Consider the following 27,796-nt stretch of genomic DNA (forward strand, 5'->3'; position numbering starts at 1 on the left):
GACTGTCCATTTAGCCATGTCCACACCCAAATTCTAAAATAGGAACCAAGCCATCCTGACAGGCGCCGCTGAAAGAAAAAAATCAAGACTGGCACCAAAACAGTTAAACCATAAACATTCACTTTTTCTTTTTATTAAGAAAGCATGCACAAAAATAAACTCGTGAGACCACGCCCCTCTCTCCCTGACCACTGACACGAAGCATTGGGGCCACATTGGGCTGGAGGGGCCTGCAAGACCCCTCTGTGGGCCAGGCTGGCCCCCCTGCCCTGCCTGCAGGCCGGTGCCAGCGCACCCGCAGAGCTCCACACCCACCCATTGATGTCTTACCACACACTAACAACACACATTGATTTCAGGGGCAGAGGAACGAGGCTAATTTGCACACTGACCGGCATGTATTTACATATGCAAATGAGGCACAACTTAATACGCAAATGAGGCAAATATGCAAATGAGGAGCACTTGGGATACGCAGAAGGAGCCATCTTGGTTTGTTTTTCTTCTGGTGGTGTTTTCAGACTTCCACAGGGCCGGCTCTCAGTAATGTCCACTGCAAAACACTAACTGGCACCTGCCATAAGTTGTCTCTCATTGTTGTCTCCAGTGCCACTTTCCACAGAAACCTATCACACATGCTTGCAAAGCTGTATCATTCCCATCCTGAGGCAGCAGAGATAACAGCTGACTCCATGCTGAAGCTGTCTGGGATTCCTCATTTCTCTTGGAAATGCTCAATGACGAACTCCCCCCCCCAACCGCACACTTACAACAAACAAACAAACAAAAAAACAAACAAAAAAATTCAACAAAAAAAAGGGAAAAAAAAAAGTGCTGTTCCCCCCTTCCAATGCAATGAGATTCTGTCCACTTCCCTGACAACAATCCAATTTCCAAATGGTTTATCCCTACAGCAAATTTAAAAAGCAGTGCTAATTCCCCACCTTCCTGCAGTCAGAACAGAGGTTATTACTTTACTCCTGTGCTCCAGGTCTGTCAAGCAGCCATGATAGTCTATTTCCACATTTGTTCCCTTCACTGGTAAACAGGGAATAAGGGCTGGGGGGAAGCTTTACAAAATATTAAGAAGAAACAAGAGGTTTGACAGAATGGAGCCATACAAGAAAAGAAAGGGAACACAGGACACAACTTTGGGGAGGAAGAATCTAAATGCTCACTCCCATTCCTGCACCTTTCCCACCTTCCTGATTTGCACGTGCTGACAAAGCTCATCCTTCAGGATTTACACTCGGTTACATCATCTCCCTAGCTGAACTGCAAGGGGTCTGAGACACCCTCCTCCCTTTCATACTACACTCTTTGGTTGGTCAGTTCAAAACCCTGCCCTCCTTCACCTTCTCTCCCCTACTGCCCCTCTTACAAAAACTGCTTGCAAGGGCCTCTCAATCCCTGACCAGAGGGTTCAGCCCTTGACCAGCAGCCCCCCAGTTGAGCCCCACTGCGCCCACCATGAGCTCATTCACCAAGTGGGAACCGCTGATGGAGGATGTGCACCTACACAGCCAGACTCCTGTTGCTGGCACTCTCAACCACAGGCAAGGACAGCCTCCAAAGAAATATGATGGGTGGAAGATCAAAAAACAATTGGACAAATATTGATGAGAGAAAACTTCCAAATTTGCATATAAAAGGGAGAGCCTCACTACATATTTTGAAAAAGGGCTTGAAGGGGTGTGGGGTGTAATGAAAAGCTCTGGGGAACAGAATTTGCTGAATCACATGTGACACCCCTGACTGCTTCTTTTACGTGATGGGTATGTAGGTTTCACCTAGAGACTGCAAAAGGCAGTGTAGGAAATGGGTCAGGATTCCCTCAAAATCTCTCAGTCTTCACAGATGGCACCACATTCTGAAACCCAGCTTCTCTGCTGAAATACCATATCTGCTGCATTCTCCTTTCTCCAAACTCAGGTCTGCCCTCCCAGCTCAGCTCAGCTCTCCCTACCTCAGGGATTACCCTCTCTTTGTACTTGGGAACACCACTTATTTTCTTGCTGTTCCTGCTGGTGCAACAAAATTCACAGAGCTAAGATCACCCCTCCAGTGTCCCTTCAGCCCCCGACCTTTACAACATTTACGAAACAACATAACTACAGGCTCCCAGGGTCCACTAGGCTCTCTCACTCCAGTAGCCAATACGACAGATTCACCGGCCACCTTGAAGGGAAAGAGGGATTGTTAAATGCAAAATAACGGAGGCAGAGAAAGATGCACTCGAGGATTCAGCCTTCCAAGGTCTTTTCATGGCACCAAGGACCCATCTTCCCGCCCTCCACAGGGCACTGCGCAACACAAAAGAGCCGATCCGATGCGTCTGAGGCCACCGGAGGAGGGGGAGGGCTGTGCTCAATTATTGGTAATAATAATAATAACAATAACAATAATAATAAACAAAAGAAGAAAAGAAGATAAAACAGGACGCAAGGAAGGATTATCTTCGGCAGCATCTTGCGGTGGCTTCTCTGGCGGAGATAGAGAATATATATCTATATACAGGCAAGGCAGGGAGGCTGGGGAGGGTGGTGCTGACACCATTGACCCCATGTCCCCCTCCCCTCCCACGTCCTTCATAAAGGACGGGCTATCAAGTCTGTAACTCGCTAGGTGATTAAGTCCCAGTCGAAATCATCGGGGATTTCCTCATTGGCGCCTGGAGGAGGCCCTGGAGGCCGAGGGACCAGATGATGAGCTGAGCCAAAAACAAGAAAAAAGAAGAAAAAGGAAAGAAGAGTTAGAATCTAAAACTACATGCTTTTTCACAGTGGGTCCTTGGGCAAAAGAAATCAAAAGTGATTTGGGCCTTCTCCTTTCCAACAGTCTAACAAGCAAGAACACATTAATCTCTGTCAGCATCTACCAGTGTCTGGGAATGTTCTGCTATGAAATTCTCCACAGCAGCTTCTACAGAAGTTAAGTTTCCGCCTCCTTTACTTACCTCATAGCTGACTGCTGATAGAGCACAAACAACTTCATCAACAGAAGCTTCTCATGTACAGCCATCTTCGAACAACTAACTGAGGGTGAGGCTAAGACTGTTTATGTGAAGTGAAAGAAACTGGGCCTTTGAAATCCTAAACCTTCTATCTCAGAGCCCTGAACGGAGGGTCCCTTGCAGTCCATGCTCCCTCTCTACCCAGAGTGCTCCATTTGATTACTAAGTGCTTTGGGAGAAATGCACAAAGGGGTTGGGAACCAGTTCTTTAATGTTCGTTGGTGTAATATGTCTCAACATCACCCCTCACCTGGGCGATTATATCCTGGAGAGTCCTGGGTAGAAATCTGGTACATAGGAGATGGCCCGGAGAAGAGATGGGGAGGCTGGGGCTGACCATAGGAGTTCACTGTGAAAGGAAATGAATTAAGAAAAAAAAACCAATCCTGTTAATGTTCAGGTCAGAAGTCTTGCCCGTGACTGGGTGGCAGCTCAGCCACAGAGCAACTCACTCAGACCCACAGGATACTGAGGAGATGTTCAGCTGTTGAGTCCTAACTCCAAGCTATAGCTTGGTCAGGGATCTTGTTCTTGAAACCAGCAGGAATTTCTCTACTATTGTAAGAGAAGAAAATTTTCATCCAGAAACACCACAAGCTGGCTCAGTATAATCTATTTAGTTCAGTAGTAGATGACAAACACCATTACAGTTTTATCAAGACCACCATATCCCCTCCTCAGAACGCATCCCCTACTCCTTGTACAGTATTTCTCCAACAAGGGTGCAAGGGCTTTCTCCTTTACTGTTCCTGCCATCTGGAATAGCAATCTCTTTACCTTGCCGCTCCTCTCTGTTGCTCACCTAAAAAACACCATCCCCTTCTCCTCTTCCAGGTTTGCCTTATAAATATATTCCTGCCTGGAGGTCGCCCGTCAATAGCATGCATCACGTAACAGTAGTCTCTTCAGACCACAGGCATAGGACATTCCAGTTCTTTAAAGCCAGAGAAGGCTGAGTTTCTATGAACAGCTCTGACAGCCTAGCTCTGAATTGCTCAGTGCTGCATTGCCTGGTAAGGCTGCAAGAAATTTAGGATACTCACAGAATTGGGCCTTCATTTGCATGTTATTTTAGTCTCCTCCTAATTACCTTGGTTCATGGATTGCTCCTGTTTGCCACTGTTCAGGGCACAAGAATCAGAGATTCGAGGGGGCTGCTGTGGGCCAACCAGATGAGGGAGCTGACCAGTCTGGGTAAGGAAGTGATTAAGGGAGTCACAGAGGTTGGCAATATGGTGTTGATCCAGCGTCCAGTTCTTCCGCTCAGCCTGGCGCAAACTCTCCATGAGCTCTGCAGGGGACAGAGAAGAGTGTTAACAGCAGTAGTCAAACTGTGATCTTCTCTGCAAAGAATTTCTGTCTTCTGTCCCTAAATCCTACCTCCTCCTCACAAACCAAACTTTATAGTTTCAAATCTGTCACCAGACTCCTGAAGAGCTCCACATCTAATACTGTCACACTGTCACTGATACCGTCACACTGACTCATGTAGGGCATGGAAGAGTTGGAAGGAAAAAGCTCAGTTATCTTTTTGACATACTTTTATGACTTAATTCTCCCTGCCCCAAACCCTGCAGTGTTCATTCAAGTGTTTCAGGATCTTTAACAGAATCCATAAAGTAGGACATGTTTTTAAAAATGAGGTGAATCACTGAGAAATTCAGGCACTTGCCACAGTTACAACGAAAAATAGATCCCTGCACAGCACTTGCATGTTCTAGACTACAGCCCTAGTCATTGAGTCACTAGCCTTAGTCACTAGGCCAACACTGACCTGAGAACTGGGAATGCTCAATGCTAGACCAGTTCAGCCGGTTTACCATCTTGAAGCTTTCCTTCAGGGAATCAATGTTGGAGCACCAATCAGGGGGAAACGCTGGAATGAAACAGGGACAAGATTAATACAATACAGATCACCCTTTCTCTCCACCCCTTAACTTAAAAAGATTGGCCCCTCTTCACCAAAGAGCCTGATCCTACAGCAGCTAGAAATCCTTTCTCATTTGGAAAACCAGGGCAGCATCTCCTTTTTCACTAAGGCCCTGACTTTATGCTGCAACCCTTAACAGAATCTCAAAACCAGAGTGGACATATCCTCCATTCTCCAGGTAAGAAAGCAATTTCCTTCTCAGATTTCAACTATATCTGGCTTTCCCCCTCTTTCTACACACAAGTAGGCACTACTTAGGGAAAGCACTCTTGTGGGATTTCCGTCTGGGGGCTCCTCACTGCTCCCTCTCCCCCCCCCCCACCCCCATTCATGCTTTCCATCATCCCTGGCTCACCAAAGCCAGCGTTGTTGATCGAAGCCTGTGACTGCTGCTGCTGCTGGTGTGGCTGCTGCTGTGGGTGGGAGTGTGGGTGATGTTGCTGATGCTGGTGGTAACCTCCATGCTGCATTGGGGGCGGGTGCATGGACATCACTGGTGGAGGGCCATAACCTTCACCACCCTGCTGCTTTCCTCCTTGGGATGGGCAACCCTCTGGGGTTGGAGTGTGGAGTGGGGGAGCAGCACCCACTGAGGAGGGGCCTTGCTGCTGCTGCTGCTGGTACATGTAGTAATTGTGGTTGGAGGGCTGCATGTCACCAAGGAGTGAAGAGAAACCTGCCAAATAAATGAAAGAAGAAGGAGCTTTAAGAGAGCCTGGATCAGACCTCTGCTTACATTATCCAGCTCTAATTTCACATTGCTTATCCTGCTATTCATGAAGCTTTAGGAGTGCCCTCTACAGGCTGCCAGCAACCATCACCTGTGCAGTTACGCCCTTGCTGTGCTCCACACACAAAACAAAACGCTCTACAACAAAGACCCAGAAGGATTTTAGTATGACATTAGGCACTTAAGTTCCTCCCTGGATTTTTTCCTAGACTTACCAAATAACCCAACCTCCCCTGAAATGTCAAGCACATGTTGTTTTCCTTTAAATGACCATTAAGCATACTTAAACAGGAGAACATTTAGAAAATTGATAACTTTATGCATCTGACTTGTTTTTTTCCAAAGACTCCATTCAGTTCCCTTCTTACAAGCAGCTTGGTCAGGAATCTTCAAAATTTTTCTCACATTGATCATAAGAAGTCATAAAAGACTCTGCTTTTGTACAAAGAGCACATTGCACACACCAGGGCTCTTTTATTACTTTCATTCCTCCTGACTCACTGGGTGTGTCATTTACGACTTAATTTCTATCCTCCTGTATTTCAGGCAACCCCTACTCGTGAGAGCATCAGGTATTTTCTATCCTTCCCCAACACCAGGAGCTCAGCACATCTCTTATATCTGCTTCCCCTGTTCATTCCCCCCATACACTGGGGAACTTCTGTGGAAAACCACAGTCAGGGGCACTGCATGCCTGAGCTTCTCACATCTTCCTTTGAGTACCTTTACTTGACCATCTGCAAGCAAGCCTCCAATTTTCACTAGATTCAACATCAACCTTTCAAGTATCTTACTACTGTCCTAGGGCAAAAGGATGAATACTGGCATCCTGACTCAAAAGTTGCCAACAAAATTTTTTCAAAGACTGCAAGTTTTCCTACACTGCTATGCAGCCTACAACTTAGAGGGAAAAAAACAACAGCTGCTAAGTTTGTAAAATCAGAGGAACACACCAAGCCAAGGTTCTTCTCTACATTTTTCTAGCTTGCTCATACTACAACATAGCTCACACAACAGGCTCCTACTAGGAGTGCCAGCAGGATGAAAGCAGTGAAAGTACATACATTTTTATTTCACTAAAGCTTCAAGTTCAGGAGGCCCTTTCCAGAGTGGCAAACTTTGCCTGCACTGTGTGATGGCTGATAGCACAGGTGAAAAGCTCATATAACAACATATTCCTTTTTACACCAGATTAATATTTAGAAGAGTGTTTAAAGGCAGAAAGAGCTTTAAGTTTTTCTGCAATATTTTCCATGGACATCTCATACCTGAAGTGATTCCGCCCTCTTCTGGCTGCTTATTCACTCCCAGAAATGCAAGATATGAATGGAGTTGGAGGCCCTCTCTTCTCTGCTCTAAATCCACAAAGCTCAATTCTCCAAGGCCTTGTACAATCCTACTTTTAACAGATCTGAGCAATGATGATTTTCCACTCTACTTCTGAGAAACTCCAGATGCAACAATCCCCTCCCTCTTACGGTTTCTAGCCTGACAGACTGTTAATGTTTCTCTGACGTGCTTTTCTTCAGGACTTTATTTTTCCCAGCTTCTGCCATTTTAGTATTTCCATTTGTATCAACACAAGGCATTTTTAAATCATTGTGCTTTTTTACTCTGAGAGAACTAGGGGGAGCAATGCATAAAAGGACGCACAGATTTCTTATCAGCTCCTGGCAGAAGTAATTACAGCATGCCAAAGAAGGAAAGTCTGTTTGCACAGGCTCCTAAACGAGGAAAGATCTGAGAGATGCCAAATGGACAAGACTGTGTGGGCAGATACCTGCCCACCCCACATGACGCATGTAGCTACTCACCGTGCTGAGAGGAAGATGATTTCTCCAGCATGGATTTGTAGAGATTTCGGAAGGACCAGCTAAGATCCTGGAAGTTGATCTCAGAGTAGGAGAACTTGAAGTCATGGTTGGCACTGTACAGGGGAGGTGGCACATCGGCCCCTTCACGGCCCTGCCCCCCTGCTACAGTAGAGGCAACATCCACAGGCCCTGCACCCTGCTAAGGGAGGGAGAAATAAGGCCTTTAGTATGTACTAGAATTTGCAGCTTGAGACAGAGATCAGACTAGATACACATAGAACATGCACTGATATCCCATATCACGTAGCTCATCTTCCAACAAATCTTCCCAAATGCCATTTTTCTTCAGGAACACCAATGACAGCACAATGGCTCCAGCCTTTTCTTCAGCTAATGCCATTATGCCTTTTTCCTTATCCCCATCAAACCCTTTGCTAAAATTCACATCCTCCTTTTTTTCTATCTCTGCAATTTCAGCTCCTTCCCTTCTTTTTATTTTTGCCTCCATATCACAATTTTCACAATTCCCTCTCCTCACCACTTCGCTTTTCCATTCATCCACTCCTCCCACTCTCCTTTTCCTCCCACTTCTATCCTTTTCCCCACGGCTCACCTGACTGTAGTTAGCAATGGGGGTGGTGCTCTGGATTGACATCTGAGGGGTGGCCTCAGGTGGCAAAGAGGCTTCTGTGCTGACTGGTACAGCCCCTCGGGGGCTTTTACTTGCCTCTTGCTCTGGGGAGTCTTGTGGTATCTGTGGATGGGGAAGAAAGAGAAAAGGAAAGGAGCAGAAATCAAAAACAGATGGAGAAGTGAAACTGCAGATGGGAAGCTAGCTCCCCCGCTGTAGAAGTTCATGGCTTAAAAAAGAGGAGGACTGGGCCTTAGTCACTGAAGAGTCAGGATAAAGGACTTCAAACAAGATTAACTTTGCTACCGAATAGCAACAACAACAGGCAATCAACAGGACATACACACTAGTTTGTTCAGTCCTGGCCTTTTTCTGCCCATCTATACACCCTGATCCCAAAACATCATGGTCTGGTGCTGGAAGGGAATTCCCAGCCCACTCCATGCCGTGTGGAAAGAAAAACACTCACGTCATCATCTGGAGGATGCCGCCTCTTGCGAGATATATCTGGACATGTATCTATTGTCCAATAAGAGCCCTGGAAAGAAGACCCATTGGTGAATGAATGATGAAATCACAGAGCTTCCTCAAGTATGGGGCTGCTGACTCAAGAAATGCAGCACCAACTAAACATTAGGACCACAAGGACCATCCTCTAGAACCTCACACAACCGAGACTCGGGTGTTGCCAAGAGATTCCTTTCTTGCACTGGGTTGCTTTGAACTATGAGGAACAATGCTACTGGTGGAAGGCAGAATCCTCTGCTTTCCACCCCTCTTGAGACAGGACACAAAAGGATGGTTTGATCCAAGCTAAGTGAACTCTTTTGGGCCTGCACACTCCTTGGAGTGGCTTTCTCACAATTTGAATTTATGATTAACTCATGAGAACCAACTCAACGTTGGTATTTGGCAGAGACAGGCCAGAAGGATTGCTCTTTTTTCAGGATTGTGAGACTACACTTCAAGCATCCACAGAGGGCCCACGATGGCTAAGAAATAAACCATGGTTAAGAACTAAAAAAAATTACGTACAGAGAGGTCAGTTTAGCTTGGACAAGAAAAAGCTAAGGGGATCAAACCACCGTCTTCAACTGTGTAAGCATATTATAAAAGACAGAATCAAATTCCTCTCAAAAATGTACAGCACAAGAAGGGGCAACAAATACAAGTTATGGCCAGGGAAAGTACAGTCAGATATAAACAAAATTTTCTTCACAATGATGGTGGTGCAGCACTAGAAAAAGTGCCCAGTTCTGCTATCTCCATCCCTGGAGATATTAAAAATTTGACAGATCTCATCAGCCTAATGTGATTGTTCCTGTTTGGGAGAGGACAGGGGTACATGTCAACTCCTAGTCCTCCCTTTCAATATAAAACAGCGTATAATTATGAGTGTTGTCTTCTGACTAAGTATAAAAAGAACTCTAAAGTGAATTTAGCTTGTTTTAACCTCCCATTGAGATCTGAATAATCTGAATAAGCAACAAGCACAGGTTTTCATTATAAACCAAGCCCAACATGCCAATGAACACCTGCAAACATATGCCCTTAAGTCAGTAGGATTTCCTGGAATAAGCCACATAATTAATTGTATTTTTGAGCTGTGATCCTCAAAGATCTACTATTTCCATTTATAGATGCTAACTGAGCACCCCACCATCCTTTAAATATAACCTGAAATAAAGGCCTGAGCAAATGGTCCGTTCTTGTAACTTTAGGATGAGGGGGAGGAGACAATCCTTGTGTCTAAATACACAACTTCTTGCCCCTACCATCTCCTCCTGCTTGTTTGTTTGTGGGTTTTTTCAGACAATAATATCTGCATGCCAAAATGCCAAGTCTTGGTTTTGCTAGCAATTCCCCTTTACAATCTATGTGTACTATCAGAGCTTTACCAGTCCTTAGTTAGCCAACATATAAATTCTTGAGTTTTACCCATAAATAATTTCTACTATGTGATGACATATTTTTCCAACACCAAATACTTTGCAATCTATATAGGTAGCAATTCTGCTTTCATTTCCATGGATTTTGCCTCCATGAAATCCATGATGTCATATCATAGTCCTACTGTTCACCAGCAGCCACTATGCTCTCTCATAACAGAACAAGTTGGACTACACCCATATTTTACACACAAAGATAAAGAAGAAAAAGAAACAAAATTAATAAAGTACATTCAATCATACTTTTGACTTCTGCCAGTATCTTTAAAGTCATCTGAAGCTCACAGATAAGAAAAATAAGTATTAAAACCCTTAAAGTTCCTTTACAGGTTCCCTTTAAGTAAATGCTTCTGTAGCCAAAGGACTGCAGTAAATCTTACTACTGCTTCCATTTTTGCCTACACTTTAGGTTTCGAATTCCAACCATGAGTTAGAAAGGGCAACCCCAGCTTATTTCCCTGTAGTTTTAAATTGCTTGCCTAGGAGCATGCAGATTTCTTACCTTCCCAGGATCATCTCTTGGTCGAGGCACCTTTCGAAAACATTTATTCAGAGAGAGGTTATGACGAATAGAGTTCTGATGAGAGAATAAAAGATACAGGTAAGTGCTACAACAAAAACATACAGTCTTCTGAGTATGTGCTGGAGCAGAGAAAAAGGGATGGTACATAAAGGCCAAAGCTCACTACATATTGCTGGAATGGGGCAGAACAGAACTGTGCAAAGGGATGGATTAAGATGGTTTATATGGGGCTGAACTACCTCTACACCTATAGAAGATGCAATGAAAATAGCATCAGTGTGATGCAGAGGATGGTAGTGATGTGGATTTTGTGGGGGATTTTTGTTTTCCTTGGTTGGTGGTGGTCGGTTTTGTGTGCACTCCTTCTTAGTGGACCACCACATACGTTCAACAAAATTCTCAGAGAAAATGGGACTGCTGGCTCTGCATTTTCTCCAGTTGGTCAAGTTAGTTTTACATCAGTCTTATTTTAATCAGCGAAGCTATTCTGCATAGAATTAAGAAAGTAAGCCTTGTAATTAGGCAAAAAAGGGTATTTCAGTGATGCAAGCCCTCACCTTCCAACCAATACCAGCATTTTTGTAGTAGGGAAAGTTGTCGCAGATCCAACGGTAGATCTCACTAAGCGTCATCTTCTTGGCAGGTGATGAGTTGATGGCATATGTGATCAAAGTGGCATAGCTGTAACGTGGCTTCCCATCTTGGTGCACTGCTGCCTCATCCTTGCTCAGTGTGGCATTGGGATCTGTTGGTGAGCCTGGGGGACACTTTCGGGCAGACCCTGGAGGTCCTGCTTGTGAGGAACCCCCTAATTTTTCAATAGTAGCCCTTAAAGTAAGCTGTGGGAGCCAGTCTATGGAAGTGAGGCTGCTTTCCAGGTCAGAGGCCATGCTGCTGGAAGCAGGAATATCTGTGAGGAGAAAGGAGAGGAAACCCTTGAGACACAAACAAGGTGAAGCCTAAGAGCAGAAACATCCATTTGCATTCTTCTTCTGCTATCACAGATACCTGTATGAAGATCATCCTACTTTATCGATCTTACTCACACCTAGCCAGAACCATTCCAAAAGGCCCATGTCTATGCCTCAGGGAGGACCATCCATACTGAGAGCAGCCAGGACAGTGCTTTTCCACACTGATGGTAACATTGCTAGGGTAGGCTTACCCAGGGCACTGCTCCCAGGTAAAAAGCCAAGATGTGTTTAAGGGAAGTGAAGCCCTTTCCGCAGATATATCACATTCACTCCTTTACTACATAATCCATATAACCTTGGTACTCTTCACCAAGATTACATGTAATCCAGTAGGTTTATGGTGTCAGGTAAGAAGAAAATCATAGCTAAAAGGGAATACTCATTCATGGCATACACAATTTAATTAGATCATCTGCAAAGTCAGGACTATCTTAATTTGAGGGGAAATTAATTTCTCTCTGAAGCCTAGCCTCTCTTTTTGCATTAGGTGACATTATAATGAATCCTATTCCTTAGAGCTAGGATTACATATCTCATTTTAAAACACCAAGATCATGCATAATACTATATATAGATAATTACATCTACCATGTCAAGTTGGAACAGACTATATTAAGCTCATAATAGTTAAAGCTTTGCCTGCCATAACCAGTTTTTCCTAAAAAAAAAAAAAAATATATATATATATATATATATATATATATATACACTTAAATCCTGCTGAATTCCCACTATAGCAGGCAAGTATTTTCTCCAATTCTGAGACACAGAAAAAACTTACTTGTCTGAAATCACACAAGTTTGCTGTAGGAAGAGACTCAGAATGTTTTATCTCATAAACGTTATATACTTCCCCTCAGAAAAATAAACCACACCTGGTTAGCAGTTTTATACAGGGATTTCTACATAACAATTATTTTATAAGAAGAAAACATTTTGCAGCATGAACTTGTATGAATTTGCACACTTAGCACACTAAGTTTTCTGTCGTCTGTTGCAGTAGACAAGGCAGAAGAAAGTTCATAATTCCTACTCACAACTGGCTGCATTACTATACTGGGAGCAATCCAGTAGTCTGGACTGAGGGAGCTAAGTTTCCAAGGCCACAACTTGCACTGCTCTTTGCATAAAGAGAAGATTCATGTCTTGAAGGCATGCAAATTCTACACCTTTAATTTCTGAAATTAGTCTTTCCAGATGATTAAATGGTACTTTGAGCATGCTGAAGCATAGACAAGGCAAACACACAAACACACTTATGTATGTATAGCAAATTAAACACTTGCATACATGTGAGAGAGAAGAGACTGACACGAACACACTCTGCTTAGGAAAGATTCGTCAGCAGACACCTCCCACTGAGTGCATCACTCAGATGAGTGGATCAGATGAGACAGGGAGACACCCATCTGCATGAATACCAATTAGATACTCATTCTAAAAATAGGCATTTGACAATAACACAGTGTGGATGCACAGATCCAGAGACAGATGCACCCAGCATTTTGACACTGAAGCTACCCGTTCTTCCCCCACACCCATATGCATTCTACCTTTCACTTCTGCACTCCAGAGCTCTCACAGCACCAAAGCAATGAAGTCCATACTCCAACGCATTCATATGCGCTAAACCTTTCATTTCCATGCATGTGCTCACCACACCTCTTAGGGCTCAAACACCTACACAATACCCCAACAAAATCCATCCCTCAGCCCCCACAGGCAGTGGCTTTACAGCCCAGGCCTCAGGAAACACGTCCTAATTGCACAGCTAACATCCTCACTCACACACTCAGGCACCCAGACTGAGAAGTACAATTGCAGCACCACAGCGTCTATGGCGAGTGGAAACATTTTTATGTCTGGGGAGCAAAGGAAAGGAAAAGCCCACCAGCTACCAACTTACCTATCTACTCATCTGCCACACTCTCACTTAGGACAGGCATTACTACCTGCTGCACAGTGAATTGATCCAAGCTGCAAAAGGTTTTCCATTATCCAGCCCCTCAAATTGTGCTTTATTGAATAACTTGTTTTGACTGATTTAATCTAGTATCAAACATTTGAAATTTACACAAATTTAAAAAAAAATAGCAGGATTATTCTTTCGTGAATAATACAAGGAAAAAGCAACAATATATTTTTATCCAGTAGGGATGGACCGACCAATCAAAACACAGCTACATTTACATGGTAACTTCACAGGTAAAGCCCTCATTAAAAGGAGTACCCCACCTGGAAGAAAACAAACATGAACTAAATGTTAAGTCAAATGCTTCATTTTTTAAGTGTCTCAAAAATTTTTGTCTCATATAAATTTAATTTCTATGATGCAAGCAGAAAAAAAAATTACTGCTTCTTGTTAAACCATTATGAAATATCAGTTGCACTAACAATACAACTCCAAAGTAAAATAAACAAAAATTTATGTGTTCCACCCCCTCCCCCCTTTTTGTTTTTTTAAGACAAGCATAGAAATCAAGAAAACTAGGTTATAAAAGCCTATGGCAGATTGAGATACCAATCTGAAACACCAGAAATTCAAGAAACAGAAGAAAGCACTGTTTCCACAGAGCTTCAGGTTTACCCAGGTTATGTGAGCAGAACATCTGGGATGATTGGCTATGCAGTAAAATGTAAGGCTGATATGCAACATCCTCATCATCAAATACACAAGCTTTTGTGCATTTGTATTTGTCAGGGAGACAAGCAAAATTAGAATTGGGTCAGATTACACCCACACTTAGAAATTTAATATTTTCATTCCTTGGTTTATAAAAATCTTTGACAAGAAAACAAAATACAAAAAATCTTAAAAACAAAACAAAACAAACTCTGTGTCTATATATGCACTTGTCACCTAGTACTGAAACAACCACTTTCCAGTAAAACACAGCAGCTTTTTAAGAACATATACACTAGACAGTAATTTAGGACAGAAAGTGAAGAGTCAGACCAAACAGCAATCACATGGGAAATTTCAAAGCAATGGAATAAGGCCTTTTTTTCCAAGTTTGCACTTGATCATGTTACTGGATTTGCTGGCAATACAGGATCTGTAATAACTGGGCATAGTCAAACACTAGGTAAGGTGGCAATTCCAGAACACTTTCAGGGCAACAATAATTCAGTGTAATTGGCTACTAAATTATTTAAAAGAATACTTGCTATGCAGTAAATATTACTGCTAATTTATGTTGCATTTCTCATTCACCTGACCCAAGTATTTGGTGCATCAGCTTCACACTACTAAATGGCATGATAAAACAAGTCTACAGCCAAACCAGAGCAGCTGATAATTCTTCCAACTTTCCTTTCCCAGCTTATTGTCTGGCAAATCTTTCGAACTCTTATGATCCCACTCAAACAAAGAAAAAAAACAGTAATAACTAATAAACACATGGAATTGAAATCAAGGGTGCTTTAAAAATCCTACCACATTAGCAAGTTGCAATTAATTTTCAAGAAGTAAAAAGAAGGTCGAAGACCAGAATTCACAATTTCCCACTTTACAAGGTAAATGCTATCTGTTTATGTATTTGGCTGAATTTAAAAAGCAAAAGTAGAGTAGCCAAGGTCATAACCACCATCAACAGCTGGAAGGTGACTGCAGTCTTCATTTCTCAAGCACTAAACAGTTACAGTACAATCCCAAGTCAGACAGGTCAGAAAGATGCAAAAAGTCCAGCCAAGCACTGATCCTGAACTACAGTTAAATAGACAAGAATCTGTTCAATTCATAAGAAAAATGTGTTAAAGAAAATTCCTGCACTGAATACCTTTTAATAACCACTAATTCACTTCGGACTATACCCTACAGCTTCCTGGCAAAACTGCTGCCTTACTTTGAATCTTTGCAAGTAGCAAACAGAAGCTCCTGCTGCAAATGCAAGCCAGGCTCCTGTTGATGGGACAGTAAGGGACAGACAACCCTTAGCAGCACTGAAGAAACCTGTACTTTGCTACTTGGCAAATGCTCACTCTAAGCCAGTCAGATCACTGACTACTTGCCTATGAGGACAGAAAAACACACTAAGGGTCCCACTGAACACAGAGTTAATAAACATTTATGGCCTGAAGCTTTCTCTAAGGCTGGATTCAAGGGCTAGTCAGGCAGAATCAGTTAGGACTGAAATAGGGAGCCATACAATGAATGGCACAATGCTGTGCACTGCCTACAGAAGATGCCTATTCTAGAATAAATCTCTACATTTACATTTTTCTGTGTTTACTTTCACTGTTGCTTTACTTGCTAGTATTCTGATCCAACAAAACACTATGACAAAAGGATTTAAAGGAGACTCAAGTTTCTCAACATGAACTTTGAGAGAAAAAACACAGACTATCAAGCAATGACAGAGATTGCTGTAGAACACATATGAACAGGTGACCACTAGTATTTCAGTGCCTGAAACACAGATCCAGTGATCTAACAAACAATATCCATCTAATGTACTCAGAGATACCCCTAGTCTCTAAGGTATTTAGCAGATTAAAAAACTGTCAAAAAGAGGACTATTTGACTACAACCTTTCTGAAATAATGTCACATTGTGAGGAGTAAAAATAAAATATGCACGAAGAAATGAAGAGCCTCTACTTTGGTGAAAAAAAGGCAGTACTTGTGTAAATTACACACTCAAAAAACCCTGTGTCCTCATCCAATAAAAAAAGGGGAAAATAATCCATTTAGCTGAGTCTAGAAGGAAGAGAAATTTGCCATTTTAAGATACGTGCTTTCCCTCATAAAGAAGGTGGTGTGAAGTAAGATGGCAGGAATAAGAAACTTAAAAATCTGATCTTCTCTAAGCAAACATTCTCACAGAAATACTTGTTTCATGTAAGAAATATGAAAAGAGGATACTGATTATCTGTCCAGACTGAAATTGCTATCCATCATTTTGGTAACTACTTGTGAGAAGCCTTCAGGAAATGTTTATATTTCTGGAATCAAATGAAGGAAGAGAGGCTGGTGAGTATTGTTCATAAAATGAAACATAACCTGGAAGGAATTACAGGTGTCACGTCAGTGACAAAAGAAAGGCATTGCAGTTTGACAGCACCCTTCTGTCTGCAGCACCATATGAAAGGAGGAAAACCCATCCCTGGAGGCAAGGAGGTAAGAAAATTCTCATACTCTAGAACCATGCTTCCCTTTTTGGGGAGCAGTAGAACAAGCCAAAAAATGTTTTCCCAATTAGCAAAAGGCTTGCAGATATGGTAACAGGAGGCACATGTTTCTCACTAGTCATGAGCCACAAAGGGAAAAGGGATCCAACCAAAGGAAGCCACTGTCACCTAAGAGCACACGGCGTGCTATTGCCTATGAGTGTCACAGTGTGCACCTGTCCACGCGTCAGGTTCTGACTCCACAGCCCTGCTCAGAACTACTGCGTGTGCAAGGCAGCACAGCTCTGAATGCTGGGCTATCTCACGGAGCACAGGCAGTACTGTGACTATGGAAAATTTGCTCCAAGTTACACAAAACACTGAGATGGTACTGAAAATTACCAGTTCGAGGAAGATGAAAACTTTTAGGCCATGTATAGCTTAATATAAATTGCTGGACTAATTGCTTTGTTATAATTAAACTGTTATACAGATATGATTTTCCTTTAATGAATAGAAATCTCAACAAAATAAGGTTAATTTTATTTTTCTTTGAGACTTAATGAGAAAACAAATTTGTTTTCACTGTCATTACAGATTAGATAAATATAATGACAGCACATTTATCACAGGACCCTTCAATTCCCTCCATTTTGTGAAAGGTGCACAAGAGGCTATAAATTTGTATTTTGAATTTAGTAAATGAACAGCACTGACTGTGCAGGCATTTTTGGCACTAATGAAGCATGAAGTCTTGTGAGAACTATAAAGGCACCCAAACCCTCATGCTGGAAGTGCATCAGGATTCAATTCCAAAGGCAATTATGTCCTAGCTTTGTTTGAAACTGACAAATGGTATAGTTTACAAAACCTGACCTGCTTATTTAAACTTATCAACAGATGGCATTATAGCCAAAGCCTGAAATATGCTCATGTCAAGAGAAGCAGTATCTTTATGGGCATAACAGGCTAGGATTGAGCATAGCTAGGGCCTTGCCAGATTTTAATAAGACCAACTAATCAAATGTTTTTGTTTTCTGCTATATAAACATACAGGGGAAGAAAAGCATTGAGAAATACTACACAAACACTGCAGACACTCCTAAGTCAGTCTGTAAATATGTGTTCAAAGTTAGGACCAGTTTGTTTATTTATGATGCTGTGTAAGGTAAAGTGGGGAATGCGTAACACCTGTCAAAAGAAAGAGTAAATGATACTGAGAATACTGGTATACATAAAATACTTTTGAGCTGGAAATTATTTCCTTTGTAATAAGACTACTAGAAAAGATTTATTCTAATAATAAGCCAAATGTCCCATGACAACCCTCCCAATAACAGATCTGAAGTAAAAAGTAAACCAAGCACTTTTGAAGAAGTGCAATGAAAATACATCACCACAGCAGAAGTGTCTCTGCAGCATCCCTCCACCCTCAGTACCACTATGCAATATTTCACCGTTGGAAGTAGCAGCTGTAATTCCAAGCATATGCCAAGGCAGGAGAGAAATCTTTGACATTTGCTTTAAGAATATTAACGGAACAATTACTCTTACACTGAGAAAGGTAGAGGGAACTGGTTTCGGAATAAGTCAAATTTATGAGCACATATCTGAAATGAAATTTTCCCTTGGAAACTGGGAAGTCTATGGTAGAGAAACGGTAGGTAAGAGCAGGTATTTCCTCCAGCCCTTTGAGAGCCCCCAAGCTGAAAGATTTCAATTTCACCTGCCTGTCAGAATCACATCCAGTAATAAACCTGCAGCAGAAGATATGTAAACACCGATTTAATACCCAGATTGTTTCTGAAATTAGAGACAACATCAGCATGTGGACTGTCTTGCTCAGAAGATCTGCACAGTATTGCAAAGACATATACAGAGACACAGGTTAAAAGAATGTAATATGCTTATAAATGAAAACTGTATTCTTATCCACATTAAAAAATGGGTCTCTCGGTGAAAAATTACTGTTAGCCTTGCATTTTAATGACAGCAATACTGAAAGGCTTCTATGGTAGAGAAAGGAACATCAGCCACGTACAGGGAAAATGAAAATCTGACTGCAAGTGGTCAGAACTTGTTCACCAAAGGCTGAACCACCGAAAACAGAATAGTCAATATGAACTCTGCAATAGTTGCTGAAACAAACCACAACCCACTCGTGGAAATGGGTATCAAGCAGTAGCAAGAACTCTGTACTGAATTCATAGGAAAAAAGGAAATCAGTATCAAGCGCAGATTAGCTGAATACCACATGCCCAAAATGTACATAGAGCACATGCTCCCAGGGTTGAGATTACCAAAGCACTGCAGAGAAGCCTGTTAAAGAGGAGTCTGAGAGCAAAGCACAGCTGAAATTCAAGTTGGAGAATGATCAGAAGAATCAAATAATACTGTGTGAGGCTCATAAATTAAGTCTCAACCACTGTTTTAACATAATACCTTTTTACTATTCTGTTAGCTGTTATTCTCAAACTGACAGAACTCTCTTCCAGTAGACAAAACACCTGACAATCCCTGCCTGGCTCACAGCTTGAAAATATTTGTACCACTCTTGAAATTCAAGAGGATTCAGAACCACACTACCACAGAAGACACACCAATTAATAGTTTCTTTTTACTTAAAACACTAGTACTGCTGCTTGGCATCCTAATCACAAAATGCTCCATTTTGTGTATCATCCTGAAACTAAATCTTCTGTTCATCTCCTTGCAGATACTGAAAGAAGTCCCTTTCTTCCACACACATGCTTGCTACAGTTGTCACTTTGCAGCTGCAAGTAAATATTATTCTGCTCTAACCTTGAACATTCCAGTCTTCAAGATGTTGTGTCTTTGCTTGTAACAATCTTTATTTCTTTTGCAATCATGCTTCCTTGAAAAAGGAGCCAGGGAGAGCGAGGTACCTACAGTAAGACAACTACATCTGAGTATCAGTTAGGCCTTTGAATAATTTTCAAAAATGCAAATAATGGCTATTTGCATATTTAAACACAGCTAATTGCAAATACGCAATTAACAGTGGGACCCAATGATCTTAGAGGCCTTTTCCAACCTTAACGATTCTAGGGTTCTATGAAATAAGTACTTTCCAGTATGTCTGGCCTCTATTGGCTGGCAATATTCCTGTGTGTATCAAGGTATGAGTCAGCTGAGGAAGAATGCACAGAGATGTTCATGCAAAAAATGGAAAAGCACAAGGTCATGCCTGTGTTGCTGGCAGAGCAAAGGACAATGCAGCAAGGGACAGCGACAGATAGGGGAGAAACAGAAATGTGAAGGCCCCTTAGAGTGAGCACAACAAGCTGGAACCTTGTGTGGTGGATGATAGCCAAAGCACAGGCTTGTCAAGGAGGAGATGGCAATGTGTTGAGAAAACATGCCAGGAGGACGGCTTCAGCAATCGCATTGCTAACAAGACGAGAAGGTAACACGGCTGTCAGAGGCCAGCAAGAACAGCTCGCAGTAACAGAGATGGGAAATGAAGGAGGAAGCATAAGGGTTACCCAAAGAGACTCAAAGAAGCAGCAAAAGATTCGGGCCATGAACAGGAAGATGAGTCCTATGTTCAGAGCAAGAACATGTAATAGGCCCAACTGTGGAAGCTTGCAGCAGAGGAAAGCAGGAAACAAAGGCAAATCTCAAAGGAGCTTTCTCAAGTTCCATATTGGCCTCAGGGGTCTAAAACTTGCAGCAATTAATTTAAAAATACGTTAAGGTAGTATGCAAAGCTGCATCATTTAATATCCCTGGCATGAAGGAGGTAAAGAAAAGCAAAGAGAGAATGCTAGAAGTGGGTCATTGTGTCTAAGTTATAAAAAAAAATGGAGGGAAGCAAACAGCTTAGTGCAGAGGCTATTGAATGAATGACTGGAATAGTTAGGAGGGAAACCAGGAAAATACTGTCACAAAAGTCAAGGGAGGACAAGATTTCAAGACTGGGCATGATCAAGTGTCAAAAACAGCAGGGAAGCCAAGAAGGATGAAGATGGAATAGAGACCCTGAGACTTGGCCAAGAAAAGGTCATTAGAGATCTCAGGAGAAGCTTCAGGGGAGTAAGAATATCTATACTGAAATCAACTTATAAAACAGTTCTAGACTGCACACAATCATGCAGAATCTTTCAATTTTGGAGTGACTAGGCCTTCAATGAAACAAAAACACATTGGGGCTTTTACTGTTTCCTAATGCCAAAAAAAAGGGCATATAGAGGTTTTAAGTTCAATATCACATTGTAATTAAGGCAATCAGCAGCAAGAGCAGGCAGCCATTACAAAGAGGTTTTCATCCTTATACTTTGGAACCCTTATAAAGGATCAATAACCTATTCCAGGATAAATGGGAAGCCATGCATGGAGAAGCATGCAGCCCAAGGTCAGCCAGCAAAGGAACAGCAGAACTTTGCAGAGAACATTGCTCTCCCAAAACCCAGACCAATTCTCTACATTCAAACCTTGTCTGCTTTGCTCAGGTAGAGATAAAAAGAATTTCAGATATAACTATTTTAACAGCTTGTTTATTTTTCTTTGCAAGTTCCTGATGGGGAGGGCGAATTTGTCTTGGTTTTAGTTAACAATAGTTTTTAGGGGAAACTGAGAATTCAGGAACTTTGCTCCTTTAATTTGTGACCACAAAGTGTTCAGATTCTTTCCCAATTATTCAGATTTGAACTTTTAACAGTAATTACATATTTCTGCTATAATCAGCCACAGTCTTTATAGAGCAGAGAGCATAAACAAAATTTGAATTGCTAATGGTAAAAAAACAAAAAAGCAAATATTTTTTTCCTCAAGGTATAAAAGCTCTCACTCATCATCTCACCATGTCCCTCATTACTCAGTCTCTCTTATAAATAAAAAAGGCGAAAAAAAGAACATATATTCTCTTAGTTCTTGCTTTCACATCAAATAAACTGACCAGCTCAGAAAGATGAGGAATGAGGTACTGGGCCTTGCACAAAATGCTCAGTCCAGTTCTGAAAACCAAGATCCTCAACTGCTAGAGGGAACCAGAGAATGTAATGGAAGGGGGTTTTATTCTAACTAACCAAAATATAGCTATTCCTGAGGAAGGAGAGGAGCCAGAAGAGAAGGGAGGGTGGGAGAATGAAATTGAGTTGGACTATGGAGACCAAGTGCCATTCCCCAGCCAAGCAGAACTGGTTATTTTCAGTGATTGAAAAAAGAAGTTTCTTGAGATAACCTCAGACAAAAAAATCCTACGTATCCACAGGCATATATCTAACAAAATGCAACCAGGAAGAAACCAAAATGCAGGTGGCAGAAGTAAGACCAGAGCCTGTGAGATGCAGTAAAAGACTCCTGCCAGTGAAGAATCTTAGTAAGAAGATGAGGGATGCTTGCTTGATGAAGAGAAAAGCAGCATTTAGGCTTCTAGGACCCTAGGACAGAATGCCAAAGGGACCACAAGAGAAAAGAGATGCAAAGAGCAGGAACAACTGAGAGGAGGAGTGGGTGTAGGAGGAAATGCGAATCAAGAAGTAGGCAGGCTGGAAACACGCTGGGCCTTAAAGGTGCAGGAGAGGAACATGAGTGCCATATGATGCTATGGAGCCCAGGTATTCAGGAAAGCTCTGGCACTACCAAAATCTCTGCTGTCTACCTAACGAAGTATCAGGTTCATAAGAGGAAGCCTGGGCAGGTCAAAGACAGATGGATAAAACAACAATCTAGTCCAAATCTTGGCAAAGCACCACAGGATTGGTCCTTAAGTTGGCTGTGAGATCTCCAAATTTTGAAACATTCACAGTATTTTGCATTTGCACTTCAAACTTAAGATGAAAATTTACAATTAATTAATTGTGAAAACATACTGCTGCATGCTTGCTCTCTCTCAGTAATACACATACACAGATGGCCTTTAAAAAGTGAAAAACGTGAGTTCAGGGCAGAAATATGTTATAGATGTGGATGTTCATCATATATCCCTTAGAAAGAAGAAGGAAACAAAACTAGCAAAATAGATAGCAAGTAGCAATACTGCCTCCTACAAAGGCAATAAGCATTTGGAGGTTGAACACATCAACTGGATATTCTTGCTAACATGTGCAACTGCCAACAATACAGCAAATTAAAGGCTTTTCTTTAGGCTTCTGAGTTAACACAACTGGAGAGTTCAAACATGTTAGCTATCACATTACGCTGCTCATCAATCTAGCGGCTACTCATCTTCTCTAAGACACCTCCCAGACCGAAAACAGTATCCTTCAAAGTTTCAGTTCTAAAGCATCACTCAGAAACAGATTCTGCAAATGGAGTACTACAAAAACAGAAAGTTCTGCATGAAAATCACTGGTTACTCTTCTACCCAAGGCTGGAAGAAGCAAATGGAAAAATGAGTCCAGAAGCATTTTTCATCTTTTGGTTGCTAATGACTGAGATCCAATTCCTGTCTGACAGCTGTGTAAAATGAGATAATCAGCTCATTCCTGCTCTTGAGGGACAGCTGTCCATATCACAGTTGCCATTAACCACTCCTCCTTTCTGACATTTGAAGTAAAGGGCCAAAGATCCAAACTGGGATACAGACGGAATCTCCCACTACATGAAGGTCAGCTGAAGTTTAGGAAAAGAGGTAGTAACCTGTAACCTGTACCTCTGTGATAAGAATAAACTTCTTCAGAGACACCAACATTCAGCTGTATTTTTAGAGGGGAAAAAAAACTCAGCAAAAAACCCCAAACCAGAAGGACTACAGTAGTCACAACCCTCTTTCGGACTGAAAACTTAGATCCCAACTCCTCAAACTGCTTCATACTTTTATTCCAACTTTTTGGATTCCTTATTCTATGCGAGAAACTTGCCTACAAAACCACACTTCAAGATAAAATCCAAGAAGTTACAGAACACAGACTTAAACAGTATTAAAACCTCATGATCTTTCAGTAACATAATCCTTTTCCCATAACTCTTTAGACCGTCTCATTTCATTTTGCTTAAGGGCTTGACCTGAGAAATGCCACTGTCAGTTCTCAGAGGGGAGCTGAGTGCCCATAGGACAGGATCACACTGCTGCAACTTAAAAAGTCAACTTCTGGAAGCATGAAAGTCCAAATTTAAATTTACAAACCCATATACGCACAACTAAGTGTCTTTTTCATCAAAAATAGAAGACTTCATTGCTTCTGTTGAAGCCAACCCTACGTTCTTAGGCATTTACAAGAATGAGGCTATTTACATAGGTACATTAATGTGGTTTTTGAAGTCTAATTTTAGGTGGTTGGATTTAACATTCTTAATGTAAACTCTTATAGACGTAACACTTCCATTTAAACACGTCTATAAAGTACCCTGCACTTTCATGAAGATAAATAACACTCTCCCTTTTTCTTGCATAGATACTTTTGTATAAAATAAATGGTGCAGAGCAGCTGCAGTATTCCATCTCAGAGGAAGCTGCATTTTCACCTGTGATAAACATTTGATGCGAATACCATGATCACTTTGAAGAGCTGTGCTCACAAAAAATTATTCCTGAAAATTTATGAGTATGTCCCAGCTTTTGTAGAGCTGTGTTTTAGATTATGAGATCTTTCGAGCAGAGATTGTCTTAATTTGGTGTCCAAGTCAGTACTGAATGTCAGCAATTAACAAATAAATAACAATTAGTCTATAGCACACCACTTCCAGTCTTTTATGTCTGCAATGAACATTAAAAGCTCAGGCAGCAAATACAGAATCTTTATCATCAATAGAAGAAAAAAAAAATGTTTCATGTGCAGAATGACAATTGTTGTGGAAGAGCAGAATTTTGTTAAGGCTGGTGTATATATTCTGTAAAGTGCCCTGGCATCCATCAGAGGCAAAAGCACTTGAAAAATGTCAAGTCATGACTGTGAGGAAGGGGGCAGCGTGAGGTAAATTAACCTCACGAGCACGAAAAGTCAGTTTATCCCCTTGAATGTACAAAGGCCAAAATGCCTCAGTTATCTCTTCCCTTGTGCTAGATAACACAGCTCTACTCAAAACAGGCTGATTGCATAACTATAGGGCAACAGGTAGGAGGGCATCTAACAGTACCCCCAGAACATATGCATGCTTGGTGGTTCAGCCTTCCCTTAGAAAGAGTCACCTCCTGAAGCTATGGATAACTGACAAAATTCTCTGCCAAAATGGGGAATCACTTTGGCATCTTTTGTCTGATCTTGCAAGCACATCACACCAAGGAGTTCCTTGTTCAGGGACTCCCTGTTTAACCATTGCTCTCCAAAAGGGCTCCCTGTCCTGGCCCTTTGATCTTGGATTTCCTCATTGCTATCTCACTAAAAACAGTAATACCTCACATGAGAGATCCAAGATTCTTCTGCTACTGGAATCTGCTTTGGCTTTATTTGAGACGACGTCTCGCTCAGATTTGATTTCTCAGGAAATCACTACGCTGGTGTCAGAATACTCATTTGTGGTTGGGAATTAACTGCCTCATTTACAAAAAGCAGCAGCTTGACTCATGCAGCACCAGCACTAGGATTCACATTCCTAGCCCCTGAATGCAGCATAAAACACAGATGAAGACTGATGGCAACCAAACAGCTTCTTTTGGCTTTCAGAGCAGGTTCCACCAGCACTGTCACAGCTTTCATTCCCAGGCCCCTGAGCACCACAGGACCCACTTTCAAGGGCACTCTTTCCAGAATTCATCCCACAGTCCCTTAGGTACATTAGGACATGCATCTCAGAGTATTTGCATGGGGATCTGTAGGTTCAGACCCCAAGCACAGCGAGGTCTGCACCGCACAGTGATTTTATTCCCACAGTTACAAGCATAGTAGGACCCACATGGAGAACTGACACCCCACCCCATGGGTGCATCCTTGGACTCTGGGACTACAAATCACTGCTCCTGTCTCCTCAAACCTTTTTTTGGCCACTATTACCATTCTCAATGACCCCTAAATGACAGAAATTAATTCACACCAGTCATGATTAAGGCTGAGTCTAGGATGAATAAACCAGGGAAAGAAAGTAGAAGGGAAAGGGCAGAGAGGCTTCTTACAATTTTATCAGGCTAAGGTCTCCCATAAGCTAAACAGTGAGGGAAAGAATCAGGTCAATTCCATTTAGCTCCATAAGGCAGCTAAATGAATGAGACTGAGAAAGACACACAGAAAAAGAAGGTGGGGAGAGGTCCAGAAAGAGAAAGAGCTAAAAGATTAAAAGCATGCAGATACAGAGAGAGAAGAAAAGACAGAGAAAACAAGGACAGAAGGCAAGAGAAGACAGCTAGGAATAGAGAGGTGATATAATGTGGTCACTCACTCTGTCCAGAAGATTTTCTGAAGGGAGGTGGATTATCTTCAGTGCTGGTTGTTGGGGTGTTGCCCTTCACACTCCTTCTCTGAGACCCATACTCAGACCGTTGCTGTCAGCTATTCCAAGGGCTTCTTCAAAAAATATTTTGAGGGCGAAAGGATTGTGGATGAAATCAGGATCTTGAGTATTAAAACAATCTGCTTGGATTGTCAGTCCCCTAAAACTGCTGGTTTTATCCCGGGATGGAGATCCTCTCTCTCTTTTGGCAGCTAACTACTAAAGGGGTGTTCCCCGGGAAACAGCCTTTTCACTGATGGTCAGATTATTTCAGAAATCAATTTCCCCAATCTGCCTACCTAGAAATCTCTTTTGTCTAGGTACACCTTGCCCGTAAGGGGAAAAAATCTCTTTCTCTAAAACAATTCTTGCTATCCCTGTGGATATTATCAGTGAAATCTGCCTTTTCCTCTCCCTGTAACTAGGAGGTGTGTCTTCCCTCCTTGCACGGGGTATTTGAAGAAAACCCTCTTGGGATTAGGGGATGAGGGATCTTCCTTGGGATGAAGGAAGATGAGATCAGTATTGGAAATTACCTTTATCTCCAGTCAACAGCAACTGGAAAAGGAAAGACTAGCTAAATCTCTCTTTGCTTTCTCTCCCTTGTTTTGCCCTATCACCTGCCGAGCAGATGTAAATAATTAAAATTACTAGGTAAGTATCTGGAGCTCCTACTTATTTCTGTCTTGGAAACTGCCTCTCCTGGGCATACAGGATTTCCTCTGTAAAGACACCCACTACTACCTGGTCTGGGGAAGGGCTGTCTGCCCTGCTTGAGAGAAGACTTTCCTCAGCAGTAGGAGAGAGTCGGCAGTAAAGGTTATTCTCACAATCCTAAGGAACTGGGGTCTGAGAACACCTCTCCCCGTAACAAGTATCGAGGGAGCTCCAGAAGGCTCTGTTCCACAGTGAGAACGAGCAGACCTGCTTCTGGATAGTTACTAGGGCTGGGTGCCGGGGGCCTCCGCACACCCTTGGCTCGTTAGTGGGGAAGGGGGCAAGTGTTAAGCTCCCTCACCAGCTGCGGGGAAGGGGCCTGGCGGAGGGGGCGCCGGGGTGTCCTCACACCGGGCGCGGAGCAGCCTAACGGGGCTGCGGACGGGGCGGGGGGCGGCGAGCAGGGTCTCTCCCCCACCCCGGCAGGCTACGGGGTGTCCCCCCACCCCGGCCGCGGTCCCTGGCTTCCCCCCAGGCCCCAGCTCCTCCTGCCCGGGCTCGGCTACCACGGGAGGCCGCGGCGGCTCACGGGCCTGCGCGGGGCTGCGCGGCGCCTTCGCCGCCTTCCGCCGGGACGCGGCTTCGTCCCCGGGGGGCTCCCCGGGCTTCGGTGCGGGGGGCCCGGCCCGGACGGCGCTGACTCTCTCCAGGCCCCACCGCTCCCGCGGCTGCTGCTCCGGGCTGCGGCTCCACTGCAGGCCCCGGCTCCTCCCCGGCCGCCGCTCCGCCTCCCCCGGCTCCCCCCGGCCGCGGCCGCCCCCGCCTCCCCGGGTTAAGGAGGCGCCGGGCCGGGGGAGCAGGGGATGTCCGCCCGCTCTGCCAGGCCGAGGGGAGGAGCTGCCCGCCCGCCGGGACCGGCGGAGGGCGTCCCCCGCACGGGGCTCCATTCACCGCGGAGATGGCCGTGGGGCCGTCGCCCCCAGGCCGCTGCCAGCAGCCGCCTTTCGCCGCTGTAAACGGGGGGCAGCGGCTGCGGAGTCATCGCTGCGACAGCCGGTCACAGCCCCGGCACGGGGGCTCACAAATGGCCACCCCGGGTTGGGGTCTGCCGATCCGCGCTGCTTACTCCGGCCATGCAGT

General features: G+C 43.1%; 1 protein-coding gene across 3 annotated transcripts; it reads right to left on the minus strand.

Annotated features, from left to right (window-relative positions):
* Positions 1-103: 103 nt before the first annotated feature.
* FOXJ2 (forkhead box J2) lies at positions 104-27,190 on the minus strand. 3 transcript variants are annotated; one of them, XM_059838338.1, is made up of 12 exons: positions 27,018-27,190; positions 25,949-26,073; positions 11,148-11,500; positions 10,570-10,644; positions 8,588-8,656; positions 8,101-8,241; positions 7,488-7,686; positions 5,299-5,619; positions 4,788-4,889; positions 4,104-4,304; positions 3,264-3,362; positions 104-2,710 (listed from the first exon to the last, which is right to left on the minus strand). In XM_059838338.1, the coding sequence occupies exons 3-12, from the start codon at positions 11,478-11,480 to the stop codon at positions 2,622-2,624; spliced, it is 1,629 nt and encodes a 542-aa protein (XP_059694321.1). In that variant the 5' UTR covers positions 11,481-11,500; positions 25,949-26,073; positions 27,018-27,190; the 3' UTR covers positions 104-2,621. The 3 variants fall into 3 exon arrangements, with proteins under 3 accessions (XP_059694321.1, XP_059694320.1, XP_059694322.1); XM_059838337.1 differs by lacking the exon at positions 27,018-27,190 and adding an exon at positions 26,744-27,011; XM_059838339.1 differs by lacking the exon at positions 27,018-27,190 and having other exon boundaries at positions 7,488-7,683; positions 25,949-27,011.
* Positions 27,191-27,796: the final 606 nt, after the last annotated feature.

This window comes from Haemorhous mexicanus, chromosome 2 (genome assembly GCF_027477595.1).
Source record: "Haemorhous mexicanus isolate bHaeMex1 chromosome 2, bHaeMex1.pri, whole genome shotgun sequence".
NCBI lineage: Eukaryota > Metazoa > Chordata > Aves > Passeriformes > Fringillidae > Haemorhous > Haemorhous mexicanus.

Bases quoted from the DNA above. Each gene is read 5' to 3' on its own strand.
- FOXJ2 (XM_059838338.1), bottom strand. From the start codon at position 11,480: ATGGCCTCTGACCTGGAAAGCAGCCTCACTTCCATAGACTGGCTCCCA. The intron at 8,657-10,569 runs GTAAGAAATCTG...TCTTCTTTCCAG, and splicing joins CAAGAGATGATCCTGGGAAG to GGCTCTTATTGGACAATAGA. The intron at 3,363-4,103 runs GTAATTAGGAGG...TTCCTTTCACAG, and splicing joins GGAGCAATCCATGAACCAAG to TGAACTCCTATGGTCAGCCC.